The 23,506-nt window shown below is 39.0% G+C and overlaps 1 protein-coding gene across 1 annotated transcript in view; it reads right to left on the reverse strand.

Moving 5' to 3' along the window:
- Positions 1 to 3,043: 3,043 nt before the first annotated feature.
- Positions 3,044 to 23,506, reverse strand: part of BMPR1B (bone morphogenetic protein receptor type 1B) — a 392,009-nt gene continuing 371,546 nt past the window's right edge. Inside the window, exons 9-13 of the mRNA XM_019553356.1 lie at positions 20,994 to 21,186; positions 19,678 to 19,975; positions 17,058 to 17,233; positions 6,923 to 7,053; positions 3,044 to 4,174 (exon numbers count right to left, since the gene is read on the reverse strand). Coding sequence (XP_019408901.1) covers positions 4,049 to 4,174; positions 6,923 to 7,053; positions 17,058 to 17,233; positions 19,678 to 19,975; positions 20,994 to 21,186 — 924 coding nt within the window. The 3' untranslated portion in view covers positions 3,044 to 4,048. The remainder of the gene's footprint in view (positions 4,175 to 6,922; positions 7,054 to 17,057; positions 17,234 to 19,677; positions 19,976 to 20,993; positions 21,187 to 23,506) is intronic.

Consider the following 23,506-nt stretch of genomic DNA (forward strand, 5'->3'; position numbering starts at 1 on the left):
TATATATAATATAATATATAATTATATATATATATAAAACATATAAACCTGAACATCTTAACATACAAACGTTATATGACCTACCAACTGTTATCTTAGAATCCCTTTATTTCAGGAACAAAACATTAACATCCATGCATCTAAAACACATTAGGACCATCAACAACCGACTGAAATAATGCCTTCTTTCTGACATGTACGAAGGGCATCTGTTTCAGTATGCTCTGAAGATTTAAACCTGCTAAACAGTGAGCTGGCACTGCACCAAAACAAATGTACTTTAGATCTTCCAAAATGTGTTTGAGGAAAATAAATAAGGGGCAAAAGTGATCTAGAGAGCTTTTAAAAAAAAACAAGTGAGGATACCTTAATATAAGAGGGATGCACATGTCCCTCTATTGGAGAAAACTGGAGAAGGAAAACCTCTGAACTATGACTGCTAGAAAATGTGATCTTCCAGCTTTCATCTCTGCAATACAGGGTTTACCTGCTAGAAACCCACAGTGGTAACGAGTGAAACATGCAGAAATTGACCCCAGGAATTTGCCCTCCTTCAAAAAGGAAAGAAATATGCAGGCACTAAGAGACGTTTACATGGCAGAAGAGACATCTACTAAGGAAATAGCTGAGCAGAGACTACTGGGATGAACCCCCCTGAGTTTTAAGAATAAGAGTGTTCAGCTTCATCACCCCTGATCATCTTCTAATCCCTTTTCCAGGGAGCATCTGAGGTGGTTCTTACTGAAGTGTAAAATTGGGAATAACTTGTTCCACTTCACTAGAGTTACACCACAATTGCAGAAGTGGCAGGGAAAGAACTTGACACTCAGGTATTTGCTCATTCTGTAACAAGTTCCCTTCATACTTCATTGGAATAAGCTCTTCAGGATTGCTGTGATTTGGTAAGGCACAGCACTATGAGGATTTGTTGTCCACCAGTCAATGTGGGGACTCCCACCTATAATGTGGGTAGTTACAAATTCATCTCCTTTCTCTATTCACTCCCTCAAATGTGGAAGATATTCATAAAGGGGTTGCATTTTTAACTCCATTATCTAATCACCAAAAAAGGGATGATTTATAGTAGAAGTCTCCAGTCTCAGTGCACTGGGGACCTTTAAAGTATGGCTGCTGAAGTCAACAAGAGGCATGTGTCTAATTATGGTCAGAAATTAATTATTAATTCCTGGAGAATCTCTTCCGTGTTTATTACTATTCCTGGGTGAGAGTTCCCTACTCTGTATAGAGGCACAGCCAGAGAAACTTCAGAAGAAGCTTACCATTTTTTAAATTCCTCTGCTCAAACTTTTAAACACCTAGTCTGGACGTTTCACTGACTATCTTGAACCGTGCACATTTTTCTGTATCAGCCTGAAAGTATAAAATGGTAATTTTTCAACCTATAAATACCTTCAAGAGAGCAGTGAAGCTGAACACCAATTACATTTGCCTAGGTACCATAAATAAATCAGTTTTGTCTAGAAAAGGGAGAAAAAAGTTCTACATGAATGGTGAGGATACATCTAGCATGTCAATTATTTTGACTCTGAAGAAGGCTTAGTACAATCAAAGCAGTGCTTGCAACAATTATTTCAAAACAAAACTGAACACAGCCTAAGAAAACAAGAGACAAAAAGGAAAACAGGCAAAAAAGAGGGGTCAGGAAGTTTCCCCTTTTTCAGCTGAGCTTTGCCCAAATTCTGAGGAAAAATAGAAGAATCAGTAACTGTCCCAACTAAAATGTTTCACACAGGGTATTGCACCCTTGTGTAATCTATCATCTCCCAACTAATGAATTTCAAGCATTCCTATAACCCCTATATCCATGGAAAGAAATCAGTAAGTAAGTCTGGTGAATATATGTCAAACTACAGTCATGCTTTAGAAAGTCCTCTCCCCATGAATTTACCATGACTGGTGAGTCCCACAGTCCTGTGGCAGTCCTATGACTAAACACGGTCTCCTAAAGCCTGAGGGGTGACTGCAAAAGCATTTAAACTAAAGAGCTGGCTAACACTTCGTGTCAAGATTTTCAGAAACATATGTCTAAATGGCTCTTAAAAACTAAATGGTGGGTTCCAAAGGTGCTGACCACCTAATGACACCAAAAATATAATGGAAACTGTTGGGTGCACAACAATTTTGGTTAAGGATCTAAAATACAGATTTAGGAACCTAATTTTAGGCATTCACGTTTTTTAAAACATCACCTTTGGGTTTTTTTGTTAATTTTCTTCCAATGCCTTCAGTTACCCATATTAACGTAAAAAAAATAGCAAAAGCCACAACATTTCCAAACTTTCCTAATGTCAGAAATTTCAACTTTTAGTTGAATGTTAGGAACGTATCGAAGTACTAGAGAGCAGTATTGGAGGCTGCGATAGGGGGCACTAGAGTATAGTTTCATATGCATATAAAGCTGGGGAGGTCAGGGGGTAGTGATAGCACCTGATAATGGTCAGAGTAAAACAGTGATTTCAACAGTCTTTTATGTATGACACCAAGAAAGAATCCAAAGCAAAAATATTATCCCAATGGTCTAGTGTTCCTTTGAGTAGTAATCACAGAATATTTCTTCATTAACAACTGTAAAAGGCAACATTCTCCATTTAGGTAGACAAAAAACAACTCTCACTATAATGGGAGAAATCTTGGACCAAATTCTTCATCCCTCACTCATCCCGCTGACCTCAGTGGGAGTTTTGGTTGAAAGAGGAATGCAGCATGAAGCCCAATAGTGCATACATAAATCTCAACCACAAGATTTGAAAACTATCAGCAGCTCCTTCTTTTCAGTCTTTATCATCAAGAGGTAATTAAGTAAACCCAATAAATTTAAAGAAGGATAAATCCCACTATAGGTGGGCCTTCTTCTTCCTCCCTCAAAACGTTCATGTTTCGTTTACTTGCTAAAAAGAACCCAGAATACACGAAACACAAACCTGAGTGAAAATGTCTTCTTTTTTCATGAATGGAAGAACTCAAATCCTTCCTTATGTTCATTTTACAATGCAACATCTTTCTTCATTTTACAATGCAACATCTTTCTGCTAGGCAACGTTTTCATATGTGGTTTCTAGCAGTTTCATTCTCCAGTGATTTCTCTGGTAAATAAAAAACTAACAAGAAGTTCTAAACTCGTGCTTTAGCAAGCCTGTTCCTTTCGTTCCCATCAATACAAAAATTCTTTATTTTTCAGTGAAAAAAATGCTAGAAAACAGTGTGCTTTTTTTAACCATCCTATAGCCTTGTCCAAGACAGCCCCACAACAGAACCAGAAGCACGAAGAATGTTAAAAAAAGTGACACAAAACTGCTTTTGCTCTATGGCTTCTGATCATCAGAAATACAGTAAGTTCTGCCTGTAAAAGGCCACCTGCAGTAATTCAGGAGAGTGGTCTTTCTACACAGGCAATCTTTCTAACCAGGCTATAGCTACAATTTGAGATCAAAACTCAGATACGTGCAGCTTTGAAAGTGGTCTCTGTATGTAGGTGGCTTTTAAGACAGTTTTCATTACAGCTTTTTTTAACTTCACAGCCTGTTCTCTGTTGGTTTGTTGGAGTGCAATAGTTTCCAAAAATGGGGGAAAAAATAGTCTCTTTGTTTTAATTTTCAGGCAGTTTCTTCTGAATTTTTAATGTAATAATATAAGTCTTTTTTAATTCTAACCAAAAGTTTTATTTTCATAAAATTTAAAGCAGTATCTTTTTTAAACAATCAAAAAATAATAATAATAATAATAAAATAATAATTATCATGAGCTTTCACAGAAAGCAACATGCATAATCTTGAACCAGTTATTCAAACTGTATTTCCCAAAGTAAACAAGGGCACATGAGCCTCTTGTGATCTTGTATATCACAAACTCTGCTGATTTTGCAGAGGATACTCTCCTCAAAAGCTATCAGCCAAAACCTATAGTTGTTCTGAAGTATGATTGTGTGCAAGGAACATATTACTGAGGTCTTTTGATTCTTTTTTTCTGTCCTGTGACTGTAAAAGAAAGTCCATGGTATGGGCTTTTGCAAGACATGTCTTTTGTGGAATCAGAGTTTAATGTCCTGTGATTCTGACATTTTGGCAAGTGTTTTCTTTACTCGCAGAGCTGTGAGTCGGGAAGCAGGGTTGTGAGCCCAACACTCTGTCATGAGTTTTCCCATTTGTCGTAGGCACTATGGAAAGAAAAGATGACAAAGAATCATATCTGGGTCAGCTGGAGACAAGACTAGTGTTGATGACTATCCTAAAAAATCAAAGAAAACCAAATCTGTTTTAAAGGTAATGCTGGGTGCCAGGAAGCAAAAGAGCCCACGAACACCTTGGGTGACATTTATTTTCTGTATATTAATTGCCATCCTCAGCACATGCTGATGTGTTTAAATGTTTATGACAAACTGGATGCCATTTTTGCTAACAGATAAAATCATCACAGGTGCACTTTTTCCACCTCCCATGCTCAAGCCAGTGAGGAAAACTTCTCCGATAATTTCCCCATAACAAGGATTACATAAACTTGCAGAATAGGGATTCATGATGGGTGTGTAGGGGGTGAGAATTCGCCCTTCTTACTCTGCGCTAGGACCCCATGGCTTCAGCACAACCCAAATGTAGTAACTTTTCCAACCTTTAAGCTGGAATGGCAGCTGGTCCTCAGAGCCCTCGTGCAGAATTTCTGTGTCATGCAAGTCTATCCCATTCAGTGCTCATTACCGTAGTATAATTGGATTTGAGAGACGCTCTCCTACCTGCTACAGTGATTTCCTCTATGACAGCCTATTTGGGGCAAGCTACAGCTTCTACTATGGTAAAGGGAGATGCAGAGAAATGATGCAAAGCTATTCTACCTACCTTTTCCTCCCAGATACAAAGGACTCATGTAGGCCAGGGATTTTCAACCTTTTTGGGTCAAAGTACCCCCGGCAGCCAAACAGAGTAGGGGGATGGGGTGGTGTACAGCTGAACGTGGAACAACAACACCCACCGTGTGCAACCTTCCCCTGGCCCTCATGTCCAGCAGGGCAGGTGGCACCTGCACGGGATGATGCATAGCAGTGCTATGTCCCCACCTGCCCACATGTACACGCTAGGATCCTTTCAAGTACCCCCGGGGTTACGCCTACCCCCGGTTGACAACCCCTATGTAGGCCATTTCACCAGAGTGAAGATCATTGTGTTTGCATAAGGTCCCTCAGAATTTAAACTTGTGGAAAACTGTATTGCTGTAGCATAAACAAGTATTTTTTTAAACAAACTCCCTGATACATGTTAGGGCTATAAAGGATTTTCAGGGGAAAATCATTATGGATTTAAAAGATTTAGCCTGGGAGAAAGTTAGGGAGTGTGTTCTCTATCACAGTGTTTTTCACCACCTTCATGTATCTTTTCTCTAAGATATTAGGAAGAATGGAACGAAACAAATATGAGCATAAAAATCACAACAGCTTTCATTAACTATTCATCTGAACCCAACTAGCCTACCTAAAACCAGCCAAGCAGTCTTTTTTCTGAAACTGACTTAGCTAAAAGGTATTAGTAACATACGGCTATGTGCAATAATGTACCGGTTTTGCCACTTGCTAAACAGCCAACTCAAAAACCTGCCAAGCACCCCACATGCCACAATACAGCCAGAATATAGTTATTCCCTATGCTTTAGTTTCTAAGCATCTGCACTAAAACAGAGCTCTTTGGGTACATTCACATGGGACACAAAATGAAGTTTCCTTTAGGTTGTGGTCAGTGGCAGTGAAAGACAGGTATGGGGTTCTCAGATAGTTCCCCCACTACATTAAACAAATGCTCTTATTTCCAAGGGTAGGGGGAAGGGAAGAGAGAGAAAGAGAGAGTTTGTGCGTGTATGTGCATGTGTGCTTTTCATCTGACACTCCCAGATTGTTTACAATTCTTGTAGCTTAAATCTTTTATTTAATTGCAGAATACTCATGCAAACATTGCTATTCCCAAATCACAGCTGTCTGCTACAGTAATAGCATTACACGGTACCACTTAACAAGATTAATGACCTCTGTACAGCATCACTAAAGCAGTTGGCAAGTTGGTTTGTGGTTCATCAATTATTGGTCTACTGATTCCAAAACACAGTTTTCCTTCATTATAAATGTTCAGTGGAAAGAGCACAGACCTTCTCCTGCCTTCAAAACTTTATTTCGTTAAAAAAATGCTAGTTTACCTTGGAAAGCAGTTTCATCTTTTGAATAAGACGCATATTCTCACTCCTATATTTAGGTGCAGAGGGAGGTATTTGATATTGTAGGAGTGAGTTACGTGTAACACTTTTCTTTTACTATGCTGTAGTCTTGCATGCAAATAGCAAAGTGAAGCTTACCAGAATCATGCTTCTAGGTCTGTACACCTGTGATTACAGGCAAATGCTATACACCGATTTGCTTCCATAGCAACAGAAGCAATGTTCTTGAAAAAAAGGGCTAATGAGAATTGTAGCTCTGATTTAAAACAAACACATGCTGATGTTGTCACTAGTACCCTGCATATAGATCAATTTAACAAAATTGATCCTGACACAAAAGGGAAGAGAAGTGTAAGAGAAGAACAGAGATATAACATACAGACTGAGTGCATTCAGCTTCTGCTATGTTCTTCCGGTAGGTAATATAAACATAACGCACCTTTCTGAAAATACTTCAAGCCAGCTCCTCAGGGGCCCTGACCACCTGTGGCTTCAGGTTTTTGGAATTTAGCCCACTATCCCAAATATTTGGCACAGAAGTAAAAATCAATGATAAGATTTCCATTGCCTCTAACAGTAATGGTGTAAAGCCAAAAGATAACATTTTGGGAATTTCTTCTTTTAGCCCATTTATTCTTACCTAAATCTTCACAGCCTTTGGCCCAAACTGATCATAAGCATATAAGCCACTGTATTTTAAAGGATATCTTACCTCATCGCTACTCCATCTATTTGGGAATGAGGGACGAAGCCTCTTGCTGCACACAATCTCACGCATGTCCTCATATGAGGGGTCACTAGGCACCAGATCGTGGTATGGAAGCTGGTACTCTTCAACAATCCCTGAAAGACACATTTTCCAGCTGCATTATAACTACAAGAGGCCATGTGTTCTACTACCCCATTTCTCTCCATTTTAACTGTTCATAACATTTTGCACTTTCTTTATGCAGACAACAGCTGTGCAATATCACGTATGTTAATGGTTTTCATTTTAGTTCCATTCTCCTCTTAGCCATGGGAGTTCCTTCAGATATTCAAGCAGGAGAATAGAGAGTGCAGCACTTCATTCTGGAATTGGAGTTAATTTTGGCCCTTTCCTGTTGCTGTTTGTTGTCATGTGGCTGAACCTCCACACACCAAGCACAGAATGACTCCCCCATCTTTCAGTTCTTCACTGGAATCAATTAACTGCTGCTTCTACTTTCCAGACCTTCTGTCTTCAGACACTCATCTTTCTAAGGTGGTTCTTAGTGTATTTCATAAGTGCTGTGGCAAGAGGTACAATGGGAGGCAAGATACTCATACATTTCCATCCAAGATGAAAAGCATCTCCTCCGAAAGAACTCCCAAATCCCCACTGTCCCAGAATGGGAATCCAAAATTCACTCCGTTATCAAGCTCCAAGATTAGAATTTTTATTGCTAGGTTAAAACAAGTGTCTAAATTTGAATGATTACATTCACCTTCTCACTTGAGAAAATACCTATCTTTCTCCCAACTGATGATGAAACCACCCCATAAGCAATGTGGCTGCCTATACATGTGCTTGGAGGTGGGCCATTTTAAGAACAAGTTCCCAGACATGTATTATGTTACCTTGCATTTCAAAATGACTGTGGGATGCATTAACTAAAGCTCATTCGATGAGCTTTAGTTAGAGTGCCCCTGCAGCCATTTTGGAAAGCATGGGGGCTTAATGCTTGTGATGCTAGAACATTGTATTTAGAAAGTGGAGCAGATTTGATTGAGTTTGTTCATTTGCATTTTAATTAGAACATGAAAAAGCACATCTATTGGCAGCCACATATTAGTTGTATATGCAATATAACTGCCCATATAAGAGCAGACAGAGAGCTAATCTGGCAGTCACTGAGAATATCACTGTACTACTTATTAATGTCAGCTATATCAACAGGTTAAGGCTAGGTGAATTCTGGACTTTTTGGTTCTGTGGCCAAACACAAAAAGTAGAAACAAATAGTTTCAGGGAAAAAAACAAAAACAAAAACAAAACACATTTTAATTGAACCTGACACATTTTCTTCGACTGTCTCATCTCAAAATGTTTTGTTTTGTTTTTATGCTGTTTAAACTTTTCTAACCTTTTTAAAAATTTGGGACATTTTCCCATTTAAATTAACAACATTTTCATTTTGAAAATAGCAAAATAATATAGTAAAATCAGGTTTGTCATTCCCAGGAGACTGATGGTGATAATTATTTATCCATCGCTATCAGTTGTTAGTTTTGCATGCCAAATCGAGATAAAGTAAGAATTATTTTTGACATTTATAATGAAGGAAAAAAAAATTGAAGATGCAGAGTGCAAATTGTATGCACTCTAGTTTCCTCCTTGAGAACCACATGATTATACAGGTAAATGCTTAATGTATAATTTCTTACTATAAAAATTTGGTGCTCACCATATAATAATTACAAGATTATGACAGACGATAACCAAGAGTGCTTCCGTTCACTCAGCAGTAAAGTAGAAAATATTTCTGCAACATGTCTACTCAGTGTCTATGTTTTGTTGAACCAAGAAAAGGTGGTAACTATCCAATGCTTAGCAAACATCAGTTTGCTCAACAGGTGCCATGAAGGGCATAAATCAGTAACTTCGAAGCCAACTAATTATCTGGAAAAAACTGCTTTATGATTTAGTGTTTGTATAAAGAATTACATGGTACCAGATGATGAATTAGCCAAAGTGTGTCATATACAAATCAATAAGACTCTGGTGGGGATGCAGTGCACTGACCAATAAGATGATATGATGATGAGTTATCCCAGTGAATAACTGTAACAGGGTACTGCCCCAGGGATGGCTGTGATGCCCCTGGAGCCAGGCCCTAGCCTTGCAGATGTTATCAGTCATTGGGCATTAAGCCCCATTTGTCCAATCCAGTCAATCGCTCATCCATAAGCCTTTAGCCCCAGTATCAACTGCAGTCAATGTGGGCCCCTAAACATAGAACGGTCTCTGCTGTTCTGCGTGCACACGCGTGCGCGCACACACACACACACACACGTAATACTAGGGAGAAGCAGCTGGTCATGGTTCATGGGGGTACCAAGGACACTGGAAAGTGCAGGAGAGAGGTCCTAAAGCTAGGAAGGAGGTTAAAGTCCAGGACCTCCACAGTGGCATTTTCTGAAATGCTTTCTATTCTACACACAGGGCTAGATGTGATAGCTAGAAAATGGTATTTCGAGGTTTGCTTTTGGGAATTGGCTTGTAGGTAAAGTAGATACTGCATTAGAACAATGGTTCTGGGGAACAGCAAAAGTTAATTCATTTCTAAAGCCTGTTTGTAACAAAGTTTCCTTCAAGGCCTACTGTGATTGACACAGGCAAGCAGCAAGCAGACACACACACAGGCTGGGAAACTGAAGACATGGACCACAGTGTTTCATAAGGGACTCTTATGCATTGGCTAGGTAACAGTGCCCAACTGCAGGGCCGTTGGGATTTCCAGTTTTGGTAAATGGACTGAATTAGAAGGACACTAGTAAAAGCCCAAATTAGGATGTGTACATGTGATGGGTTTGTGAAACAAAGGAATATACTGACAGGACAGAATGTAGACAGTATTATGACCACAGAGAGACCAATCAATAATGCCCAGAGATACAGAGTCATCGGAGGGGAGAAAGTATACAAAAGAAGGGATTTCAGAGCAGTAAAGGGTCCCTGAGAGGGAAACCTGAGACCACCATGGACAGAGGGCACACCACCAGCCCATCTCACCCATGCCACTGTGGGGCGTGGGTCTTGGCCTTTGACCTCTAGGCTGCTGACATGTGACATTCAAGAGAACCTCAGAGCGAAGCTTGCAGGCTGGCCAGCTGTACCTTAACTCTGTGAAGCCTGGGGCTGGTAGATACAGAATTGTTTGCACGTATCTGTTATTACTGTGTATTAATAAAATTCACCTATTATTGAATGGAGAGGTCATGGCCAGTCTGACAGTTTGGGTATGCCTGGAGCAAGATGTTTGGGTCATAAATCCAGTGTCAACATAGATGTTACCCATCATTGGTTGTTAAGTCTTATTGTCCAATCCAATCAATCTCTCATCCATGAGAACTTTAGTCCCAGTGTCAACTCCAGTCAGTGCAGACCCCTAAATGTAGAGTGGTCTCTGCCACTCTTCACACACACACACACACACACACACAAAATACTGGGGAGGAGCTGCTGGTCATGGTTCAGGTGAGTACCAATGACATGGGGAAGTGTAGGAGAGAGGTCCTAGAGCTAGGCAGGAAGTTAAAGTCCAGAACCTCCGTAGTAGTATTTTCTGAAATGCTTCCCATTCCACATGCAGGGTCCAAGAGACAGGCAGAACTCTACAGTCTCAATGCATACAAGAGATGATGGTGTCAGGAGAAGAGGTTTAGGTTTATCAGGAACTGAGGAACTCTTGAGACAGCAGGAATCTATGCAGAAAAGATGGGCTCCACCTGAACCAGAACGGAACCAGACTACTGGCACTAAAGATTAAAAAGGCCATAGAGCAGTTTTTAAACTAAAAAGTGGAGGAAAGCTGATGGGTATGGAAGAGCACACAGAGTGGGTTGATGTAACCCCAAAAGGGGGGCATCATGTAGACTCTGTACTGTGTTGAGAAGGACAGTAGGGGAATAAAAAGTACAACTGTAGATAATAGTGAGGATAAATTATATTTTTATAGTGTCAAACAAATAGCATGAGCAGTAACAGGCAGCTGAGCAAAGACAAAATGTATAGACTGGGCAAACCACTCTAATACATAACTTTAGGAAGGAAAATTATACAAAAATGAAGAAGTTAGGTAAAAAGAAGTTTAAAAGAGCAGACAAAAGCTTAGAAGACCTGCAAGCAGCTTGGAAGCTGTTTAAAAATACCATATTAGAGGCTTAGGAAAAGAGTATCACACAAATAAAAAAGGATACAAAACAGTCCAATAAAACCCATGCATGGTTTAATAGCAGAGGTAAGGAGGGCAATCAAGGCAGAAAGGGATCCTTTAAAAAAATGGAAGGCATGCCCAAATGAGGGAAATAGGAAAGTTCCCAAACTCTGGCAGGTCATGTATAAAAGTGAAATAAGGCAGGCTAAAAAAGAATTTGAGGAGCATTTAGTAAAAGATGATAAAGTTAATTATAAAAACTTTAAAAAGATACACCAGAAGCAGGAAGCCAGCTAGAGAATCAGTGGAATGGCCAGGGTGTAAAAGGTGAATTCAGGGATGATAAGGCAACAGCAGACAGCTAAACAAACTGCCCTTTGCATTGGTGTATATTACAGAAGATACTGGGGAAATCCCCATGCCAAATCAATCCTTTCTAGTAAACAGGTCTGAAGAGTTCGACCACGTTGAAGTAACAACAGAGGACATTTTGGAACAAACTGATAAATGAATGAATTTTATTAGTAGATGTTAAGAATCATGAACCAAAAAAGATGACAAAGCCAGAAGGGTAATACAGAGTGCCCGAGCAAGGGCCTAACATAAGAGGGATGGGGGTGAGGAGGGGAACTCAAATAGGTTACAGAAAATACAATCTTAGCAACTGAGTATGGCTAAAATGAAAATACAATGTTAGCCTGGTGACTAGTAAGACGCTAGGACCAGATGGCAATCAACCAAGAGTTCTGAAGTGAAATTTCAGAACTGCTGGCAACATGTAATTTATTGTTACAAACAGCACCCCCCCCCCCCCAAGTCAGAGGATTGGCAGGTTGCCAACACAACACCCATCCTCAATAAGGGCACTCCTGGGAACTACGGAGTAGCAAGTCTCATTTCCTTCCCTGGTAAATTGGTAGAAACTATAATAAAGAATAAAATCAACAGTCACAGACAAATATGATCTGCTGGGAAGAGTCAACACGGTTTTTGTAAAGGGAAATCCTGCCTTACCAACCTGTTGGAGTTCTTTGAAGGTGTCATCAAGCACATGGACAAGGGGGATCCAGTTGACATAATATACCTGGACTTTCAAAAAGCAATTTTCAAGGTTCTTCACCAAAGGCTTTTAAAAATCCTGCACTGCCATGGGATTGCATGGAAAGTTCTTTTGTAAAGTAAGAGCTGATTAAAAGATAGGAAGCAAAGGGTTACTTTTCAAGACAGAGGGATATCAAAAGTGGAATCCTGCAGGGATTTGTGCTGGGCCCTTTTTTGTTTAACATTTTCATCAATGATCTGGAAATGAGGCTGCACAGGGAAATCTCCAAGCCTGCAGATAATATCAAATTATTCTAGGTAGTCAAGTCTCAAGCTGATGAAGAGGCGATGCAAAAAGATCTCACCAAACTGAGTGGGCAAAAAAATGGCAGATGAGTGTCAGTGTTGACAAGTGCAACATAACGCATCCGGGGAAAAATAACCTCAAATATATGTATACAACACTGGGTCCTGAACTAGCTGTTACAATGCAGGAAAGAGACTTTGGGGTCATTGAGAGTTTTATAAAAATGTCAGCTCACTGTTCAGCAGTGACCAAAGAAGCCAGTAAAATATTGGGCATCATTAAGGAGGGAATTAAAAACAAAATAGACAACATCATTATGCTGTTATACAAATCCCTGGTGCACCCACATCTTGAATATTGTTTGCAGTTCTGGTCTCAAAAGGGATGTAGTAAAATTAGAAAAATAGCAGAGAAGGGCAACCAAAATGACCAGGGATATGAAGCAGTTGCAGTACAATGAGAGACTAAGAAGGCTAGGACTCTTCAATTTGGAAAGGAGTAGGCTGAGGAAGGATATGATAGAGGTCTATAAAGGAATGAAGGGTGTGGACGAAGAGAACAGGGGACTGTTATTCACCAAGTCCCAGAATCCTAGAAGTAGAGGATATCTGCTGAAATTAGTAGGTGGTAGTTAAAGCCAGAAGATAAAGCACTTTTTTACGCAATATGTGTTTGATTTGTAGAAATTACTGCAACAGGATGTGGTGGAGGCAGACAGCATAGCCAGGTTCAAAAAGGGACTGGATTAATTCATGGATGATATATTCCTCAGTGGCTATTGAACAAAATGATTGGAGATGTTTCCTCTGCCATCCCTAACCTAATAAATGGTGGATGCCAGGGAGGATACTGAATGGGGGATAAATCTCTCAAGAAATTTCCAATTCAGTGCTCTCCCTGTATAGCATCTGCTTCTGCCACTTTTGGAGATAGAATACTGGGCTAGATAGACCATTGGTCTGACCCAGTATTGCACTTCTTATACTCTTTATACATATAATCATTTTATTGATTACATACACCCCTTTTTCCCTCCAAACCATAAGAATTAACAAACTGAAGTGTGCCTAATTCTCCTATAAGAAAAATACACAGCGGGTACATCTACATGCCCTGTTAATGCACAGCAATAAACTCTGGTGCATACTGCAGAGTTTATTGCACCTGAGCACTGCATTTGAATGTGCAACCTGGGACCGCAACACACTGAGCCAGGTTGGAGCAGCCTCGGCTGGAAGGGAGCCCAGGGGGTCAGCCTGCCAGCCCTGGTCCACTCCAACCTGGCTCAAAGTGCTGAAGAGGGGCTGGCTGGGGCATGAGGGTGCTCTAGTGAGGAGCTAGCCAGCAGATAGCCCCTGCATTGAAGCACTCTCATGCTCCAGTCATCCCTGTACATGTCTAAACACGTGTTGCTGTGCGCTAAAAAACTCCACTGCCGCATACTGCTTGTATTTACAAGAACTAACCTGCGGCAGAATTTATTAATTTACTGCATCCTAATAAATGGTGCACATGTAGATGCGGAAACATTTACTGTGGAGCTAATTAGTTAGCTCTGCAGTAAACATCTTGTGTAGACATACCCAGTAATTACAGTAGCCCAGATGCTGTAATTGCTTGCAGATTATTGCTCTTTAATAGTGATCACTAGGTGCTAAACCTTAATAATACTTTTTATTATATTTATCAATATTATCATCAAGAATAGTACTTACTTCCCTCCACTCATAATTGGGGAATAAATATACTATCTCAGATACTCCAATGTTGTAGTAGAGCATGCTGTACTTCTCATCAAGAAAGTACTTTGCAAACAATTAATGGTTGCATCCTTGTACCATTTCCCTTACATAAATAATGTTGGTTTACATTACTATAATTGCTTTCATAAAAAAGCAATGCAATGGGCTTTATATACTATAAATACAGAGATCAGTTCACCCACCACTGAAATATAGCTCTTCTTCTAGGGTGAAAATACAGCAGGCATTCTACACCAGTAATGATGCACTGTATTTCTTCTGGAAGCAGTGTGATGGGTGGAGCAGTGAATCGTGACATACTCTACTCTTACTCGGCTCCTAAACTGCTGTGTGACTATGGGTAAATTACTTCACTTCTGTGTCTCAGCTTTCTACTGAAAGATAATGTTATTTAAATTCCTGTGTATTGCCCTTTCCGATCTACAGTATAAAGTGTTCTATAGGAGCTAAATATTACTGTAATTTTAGGTGGAGAAGCAAAACTATTTCTATAAAAGAACACCAGGATGAGTGTAAGAAGGTAAATGTAATTGAAGTTACTACACTAAAAATTATATTATTACTAAATCATTTGAGAGAAATATGTAACAAAAGCAAAAGAAACCTAAATCACTATAATAAAATCAGGAATTGATGGGGAACTGTTGATGTGTTTTCTCGTTTACTGGCCAGCAATCTATCTGGGATTTGGACCTCACAACATACACATAAATGGACTTAAGCCCTGATCTTTCGACTGGACAGATCTTATGGCCCACAGAAAGCCTTACTGTCTTCCTATAGCAACTACTTGTAAGGCTGTAGCTTCCTTCAGTAAGTAGTTTGCTTATAGGATTAGGGCATATTAATTACACTTAAAACATGAGCCTCTGCACATTCAAGCAGGAAAATGTGCTAAGTGTGATCAGCAGACAAGGTTCTTTGGGGAAATCCAATATCTTTTATTAGACCAAATAAGAGAGTTGGGAAAATCCTTCTTTGCAAGCTTTCAGGTACAAACACCCTTTTTCAGGCTCTAAGTGTGATTGTGTCATAGCAGAGATACAACTTTTAGTGGGAGGAGTATCTGCAGATTGTACTATGTAACACGTTTGCCATCATATGACTGGTCTATGGAGATAACATAAGTTCAAAACAGGTGCTGTGTGGGGGCTGGGACCAATAATCAGCTGACTGTCAGTTCTAGCCCTGGCACCACAGCAGAGCTGGTTGAAGACTTGTGTGTGATGCTGTAGCTGGGGCTGCACTAGCGCTGATTCAAGACTGGTTTGGTGCCAGGGCTGGGACTGACAATCAGCTGGTTGTTGGCTCCAGCCCAAGCACTGCATCAGCTCTGGTTCAAGATTTTGGTGCAGTGCTGTGGCTGGTACTGACAAACAGTGAGCTGTGCATGTTAGAGACCATAGCAAACATACTGTGCAACTGCTCAGAACACATTCTAAGTTTAATACTGCACAGCTTTATCATGTATTAAGTGTCCCATGCAACAAGGCCCTTAGGCATAAGCTTTACCAGAAAGTAAGTCATAACCAGGTAGGATCAAGGTATATACTTTGGCTACCATAAGGCTGTAGCTTGATGCAGGTGACAGATGGGTAACTCCGAGTTGCAATACTATAGAACAAGTGGTAAACAAGTGTAGGAAAGCAGCTGATAGAAAACAAAATAGAAACACTGCAAACAATTGTTCAGGAAGTAGAGGATGTTGTTTTGAATGGAAAAATAGAATTTTAGGTGGCATGGTGAACAACGAAGTGGAACTTGTACTAATGACTGTGAAGTAAATTGGATGATTACCTGTGTAAGATGGGGACCCTAAAAAGGTAAGGGTTAGAAGTCAACTTAAGGAAAAGGGGATGTCATCATCATCATCTATATTTACATATCCCAATGCAAATACAAAGTACACATTAATGAAATATGAAAGAAATAAGACTTCTGGTGCTGCACATTTCAAGAGGACATTTCTAACTGGAGAAAACACCACCTGTCTCACCAGCTCCAAGTCTTTCCCTCACATGGTATAACATAAGTCACATGAACGCTAGATGTTCTATATTGGTTTTCTCTCCCTTGTCTGTTCACAGCTGTGCTGTTTTACTCAGGCTTGCTATAAAGTGTGTTATCATGGAATGCTCTGTTTAATGACAACCTTGCAATTACTGCAATCAGGAAGGTGGACTCTTGCATGCTAAATTTTAACTGACACACAATTCAATTCCAGATTAGGCTACAAATACTTGGCTGGCAGATGTCAGAAAAAAAGAAGTATGCTGTGGGTATGGCAGGATTTAATAGGTGCCACTTGTTCCCTTTGTTGATTCCTGGGTCTTGGGTGTGTTTCTGTCAATCTTGGAAGCAATGTGTGGGCTTTTTTCAAAGAGGACATGCAAGGAACAAGAGTCATTTTCATAATGTTTGTTTCCTCTTTGCACTTAAACCTTAATCATGTGTTAACCACAAAAACAAACAAATCCTCCTGTTTTCTTTCTGCTTAAACAACAGAGTCCCTGTTCTAGCAGAAATGTTTACTGCTTTGAAAGAGCCAGTAAATGAGCTGCAAATTCCCACCACAGTGATGAACCACTGCATCTTTAAAGAGCCTATTAAAATACAGTGTAAATCTTTGCTGTTAAACTAGGACTGATTGAGATTAAAAAACCCCCCAAAAAACAAAAAAACTCTGCCTCAATGGAAACCTAATAGGTGTTTATCCAAGTTAGTTTATTACAACAACAGCTATTACCCAGAAAGAAAGGTTGGAATAGAAGCTTTTGATTATAAATGAAAGTAGTGAGAAGCCATGCCTTAGTGAGAAACAATGAATTTGCCATTTACCTCCTGATACACATCTCCTTGCTATCTCCCAGAGGATAAGGCCAAAACTATACATGTCAGCCATGATGTAAGACTGAAAGTGATTTCTGTTCAAGCTTTCATCCAGCACCTCAGGAGGCATATAGCGTTTTGTTCCTACGCGGGTGTTTGGTGGGATGTCGACCTCGTTAGTATCACTAAAAGAAAAATAAAGAAGATTCAAACATGTAATTATGCAGCTTGAAATGATCACCTCTGAAAATCCATTTGGATGTGAAAAAAAGGAAAATCCAAACCAAATCCATTCTTCGTTAAGGTCAAAAGTAATACATAATGTTAATGGAACAATTCTTATAGGGAAAGCTTCTTAGTGTGAACAAGGATACATCTTAAAAGGCTTACTTGCCTGAGGCTATATTAAGCATTCAAATGCAGAATCACAACAGAGATAAGACTCAACAGGGATGCAGTAACATTTGCAAGATTTCATTAGCATCTGACTAAACTCTACTGCTGGTGATAACAATCAAATCTTCATTAAATGTTATTTTCTTAACTTATTCCACCACCTAATGCTTTCCTCTTAACAATTAATGGAGGAAACTAAGTAGCTGGGGCAATATCATTTAACTCTGCTGAATCAGGCCTGTGAGAGGGGCACTATCTTATTCATTACCCTTGATCTCACCTAAACTTTCCTTGCATAGGTGTAAAACACTTGGCTATAATGCCCAACCTCGCTAGACAGACAAGGTTTCAGGTTCAAAAACCCTTCAAAAAAGGGGGTTTGAACCCGAAAGCTTGCTTAAAAATTGTTCTCCAACTATTTAGTTGGTCTAATAAAAGATCAGATTCCCCCAAAGAACCTGGTCTGCCTATGTCCTTAGAACAACATGGCTACAACCTATGCACCCCTGCAACTCGCTAGAAAAACACATCTTGTGTCACACTGACAAAACAGCAAACAGTGGGGATCTAATACATAAGAAAATACAGATGCTTTTAACACACACGACTGGATTTTTTTCTCTCATTCACCCTGCTTCAGCTGTGTCAGATGTAATGGTTTTGAGAAAGAGTAATTTGTGGATTATTTAAAAAAAAAAGCCAGTTGCACTTTCCAGCTTTTGAAACTAAATATTTTACATTGATTTGAAATGACAAAATCTATAGAGTACTACCCGCAGATATTAAAATGCCAATCTAATGGAACCTTAAAGAGATGAAAAATTGGTCGCTTACACCGATATTAATGTGTGTGCCATTTGGGACACCTGCATACTTCCTAAAGAAAATGTGATGTAAATCCAGCAGCCTTCATTATTTTAAAAATTCTAAGAAAATCAGTAAACAAGTAGCTGTACTGAAGTCATTTCTTTCTCTCAATACAGTCCTGATTATGCTTTGTTTGAGTGTTGCAAAATTTAGGACTCAACAGCAGAAATAGTTAAACATGTGAAATGAATTTTAGTGCATTTGCAATTAGGGAATTATATTACTGTGTTTTATTCTAAAACAACAAATCATTTGTTCTAATTCTGATTCATACCTTCTGGGCCCATTACAGCAGATAGACTGAGCAACATATATTTGTAAATGGTAAACTGGCTTCCCTGAAAGCACTGAATAGCATCTTTCTAATAAGTGTTGTATTCTATGTACTTGTTCCCTGAAGTATCATTATTACTTTTATCTTCCTTAAAGAAATGCATTCATAAAAGTAAAACCTAACTACATTGATGGGAAAAGCAGATAAGGCTGTATCTGTACTATTAACAAATTCTGTTCAAGATCTTGATTAGAATCTTTGAATATAAGTAAAGGGAGTCACCTTTTGAAACTTAACTTTTTAAGATGCAACTTGCAGATCACACCCATATTTTTATGCTAATTTCCCCCCCCGGTATTATGAACATGCATTTCTACTAGGATCAGGACTGCAAACTCAACCTGCTTGCAAAGAGTCTGAACAAGTGTCAGATGGCAATGAGTGACTTACTCATGGGATTTGTAAAGAAGTCCTACTTGTCTGTTCACCATGTTTAGAAATTGAATTTAAAAGCCATTTCAAAAATCAAATCTATACCTTAGCAGTTTGATTTGTAGGAAATGAAACAAAGAACAGCTCAAAAGAGTGCTTTTCAATAAATTCCTATTAGTTACATGTGCAAATGATCTGCATTAATTTGGCAGTTATTTAGACATTGGAAAGCCTTAAAGGTTTACATATTAGGCTACTCCTTCAGCCTGTCTTGGGGCTCTTCAATTTAATATGCAGTTACATGGATCAGTTTGCTACTAAGCAGCATCAATGTGTATACCAGTGCAACTAGCATGCCCATTTAGCTACACAACAGCTCCTTATAAATGAATCATGTTATATGCTGGCTACACCCATCTATATTACACACATTCATATATAGGATAGACTGTAGATTGTAGGGATGTCTCAAATATATAATAGGTACACAAACAATGCACTCACAAATATGCACAGCCACACAAAGAACCTTGGTATATCTCTTTATTGTCCCTTTAACTAAGTAGAAGAAAAGAAAAAAAATTGAAATTTCTGCTCACGTTAGCTAATCTAAGACAGGACAGAATTCTCACGCAAAGCAATGCGCTTCATTTTACTCACCTAATAAACTTAACTGCCAAGCCCAGGTCTGCAATACAGCAGGTTCCATTCTTTTTCACTAAAATGTTCTTACTTTTCAGATCACGGTGGGCAATAGCTGGTTTGCCTTGAGTACTGAAGATCTCAGTGTGCAAGTGGCACAAGCCACTAACAGAGGAATACGCCAATTTTAGCATAGCTTTTGTATCTAAGGTAGTAGATTTCAGATAATCATAGAGGGAACCATTCTCATGGTAGTCAGTAATAAGATACAACTGAGTCCAAGATCCTGTACCTTTAATATCTGCAGCAATAAACCCTGAAGAAAAAAAAGAGACAAGATTTCAAGTTTTTCAGGGCTTTAATCACCACCTGCAATCTTAAATTGTATGTCTGCCGCTTTGCATTGTTAATTTAGCTACAAGCTCAACTTCCTTCATCACTCCTACATGTAGCCATGCTACATCAGCACATTAAAAATATGCACTATGCTTCATGAAGAAAGAGCCATATAACTGTTACTATCAACAATGCGTCTGAGTGAAGAATGTTTTATGCTAAAGTTTGTCACTGCTTGTTTGTCTAATCTCCAGTGTAATGGTTAGCTTGTGATCTGGTTGCTCAGGATGAGAAAAGACTTCATAGAAAGACATTCTCTGCCCCTTGCTTGTGTCAGGGAAGAATACAACAGTAAGTCCTACTTAGTCCTAGGTTTTTCCAGGGATGGAATCATTTGGGGATGGGTGAGGAGGCACTGGATTTTCATGTTGTGGAGAAAACAATTTTTCACTATCCTAATGGAGGGAGCAGATGTCCAAGCTCATGTACAGGAATACATGCACGACTCTCCTCCCCTTACCCACACCCCTCCACACATGCAGCAGCTTGGGGAAAAACAGGCCTCTTGAATATAATCCCACCAGGGCTCCTCTTAGAGCAGTTTCCCCCTAGGGAGAGCTCTGCGAAGTGCAAAACCGAGCCTTAAGAAGCAAACAGGATGCAAGCATCCTCAAGCTACCTTCTAAGTTTTACACTGGCAACGCTTTGTGTCAATTTAGTGGTCTTAAGTTTCCTTTTAAGTTTTAAATCCTAGATACATGTGGCAGAACTGGATGTGTGGTTGCTGGGACAACACCTTCTCAAATACAATCATTTTCTATTGCACATAGAACTTTAAAACAGCTTGCTTTGAGACCGTTTGCCCAAAATGAGAAATGTTTTATGGTAACTGAAGAGTGGGGCAGGTACCAAAGAAAAGGACATGAGGTAGTGAATGCAAAGTGACTAAACTAAAAAAATTGCACAACTACATGATCTCTACTTTTAATGATACTTACCCAAAATGTTTTCATGCCTCATGAGGACAGTTTGATAGATTTCTGTCTCTCTGAACCAGCTGGCCTCCTCTGTGGTGAAGAACACTTTCACAGCTACCTTTTCTCCACGCCACTTTCCCATCCAAACTTCTCCGTAGCGACCTTTACCAATCTGCTTTACCATCTGAATTTGTTTTGCTATAGTTCTTTGGACCTGTTGAGACGCATAATAATTAAAATTTCTCTACAAGAAATGTGTCTCCTTTATCTTTGTTTCTCTTACCTACCCACCCCTAATATAAAAACATAAGGGTTTTTGCACAAAGCAGCAAGACACAGACTTGCAGAGTAAATGTCATCAGAGGTGTGAGAGCTGCTTCTCATAGAAATGACTACTAGTGAAATTTTTCTTGCCGTTTTGAGGCTCTCGAAGAATCCAGCTGTACATATATACACAGTCCTTCAAGCCTGTGCATGTCCACAGTGAACAGTATAACAAAAGATTCATATCTAGCCTAATAACATAACATAGGCCAAAAGTGCCAAACAAAGGATGTCATGGTCAGGCTTGTAAATCCATGGTGGATACCTAAATAACCCATAACATTTCCATGCTGTGGGAACCATTTATGTTTTCTTCCCAAGTTGGAGAGAACAGAAAAGAAATCTAATGTGTTTGTGACATGAAAAATTTAAAAAAATGCGCAACACAGAATTGCTTAAATGCAAAATTTTAATATCCCTAAACTGAAAAAAAAATCATTTTGGTTTATCAAACTAAAACAAAACATTTTGATTGAGGTCAATTTAGTTGGACATTAATCTGCACTAGTTTAGACTGCTGTACTACTGCATTTTCCTGACATTTTAAAACAGCACCCTCTCCCCTTTCTTTCTGACTCCCTACTGAACATCTCCCAGGATAGTCCAGGATCACTGAAGTACTGTGATATGTTGTAGTGGATGGGCTGTAGGGGAGATCATAACACACTATGGAAGATGCAGACAGGTTAGGGAGCTTAGGCCAAAGGAAAATGATTGATTTTGCTGAAGTATTTAATTTTCTCATGGAAAATTCTGACTTTGTGGAAGCTCTATTTTCTGTTAAAAACACTTGCATGTTATCCCACATCATGTCTACTAGCCATGCCAATCTATGTGATATAATAACCATGCCCAAGTGTTATATGCCCAATAGTTCTCACTACTGTGAAAAAGAGCTTTTGTAGGATACTCAGCACTTTTGAGAATGAGGGTTTAAAAAGGGAGTCACTGCTAAGCACACCTGAATTTAGCAAGAGTGGTCATCTACCTCCCTTTAGTTCTTGTGAAACTCCTATCACCATTAATTTCAGTACATAAATATGGATCAAAAAGCCTAACTCTGGGCTATTTTTTAAAAATTCAGCCACAACTTTTTAAGCAACTGTTTGCTAAGGTTTGCTAAAGTTTTTTATTTGTAGCTTAGGGATCTGGAAGCTACAAATATATCATTTTCCCAAAGACCACATTTTGGAGTCAGACAGTTTTGCCATTTTGCAAAGTGGTTGTATTAAAGCTAAATTAAAACACCTCTTGACATTTATCAAAAATGTCATGCAATCAACAACACTTCAGAGAAATCTAAGTCTAAGGTGATAGAGAACATACTGAGTTTTAGGAGGAATGATCAACTATTCCCACATTAAACTAAAATGTGGCTAATATTGCCTTGGGCTAGTGCAGAACAATTTATACCAATAGAAATGGCAGGTGTCTGGAGGGCACATATTCCTAATCACTCATAGAAGAAACACTAAAGTAAAAGCTGTGACAGTATTTGCAAAAGTATTAACTTTCATGGTTAAACAATCAGCCCCTTTTCCCCAGTCATTAGCCTGTGTAACAGAATGTTAAAATGGCACCCTCTACTGTCTCAGTATTATCATTTCAACTATAGCTACAGCTTCCTTGATTTTATTGCAATTGTTAAAAAATATTTTAAACAGATAAAATACTCCACAGCCTCCAGAAGAGCCTCACCATCTTACTTCATTTCTAAATTTGGCCCAGAGTAATTAGTTACAATTCTTCTAAACATTTAACTCTAGATTTGCTATTCCTTACCAATGTACAATTCTTAAGGAATTCAGTGCCCCACAAAAAACTATGTTATCTTAGTATTTAATGAGATCTATATTCATTTTATACTATCCATAACAGTCTAAAAACCAAAGTTGCTAAAATAAATCTTCATTTCCTGAAACAGTCCAGAGAAAGTTCTCACTTTATTTATGCTTCTCAGTAGCAGGAGACTCATTTTGATACCGTAAAAGAAAATGGACACACCTCAGTTCAGCCTGAATGCATATACAAAAAGAGAATTCCACATCTCTTAGGTAAGGCCTATATATATATTCTCAGTAAGCAACTATTTTTGAAGTGACTGAAATGAAATAAGAACAACACTGACATAAAAAATAACTGAAAGTTCCTACTTTTTTTTCTAGACACCTGATGAAGAATGCTTTGTATTCATAAGCTTGTCTAACTGT

This window comes from Crocodylus porosus, unplaced genomic scaffold (genome assembly GCF_001723895.1).
Source record: "Crocodylus porosus isolate Cpor-Errol unplaced genomic scaffold, CroPor_comp1, whole genome shotgun sequence".
NCBI lineage: Eukaryota > Metazoa > Chordata > Crocodylia > Crocodylidae > Crocodylus > Crocodylus porosus.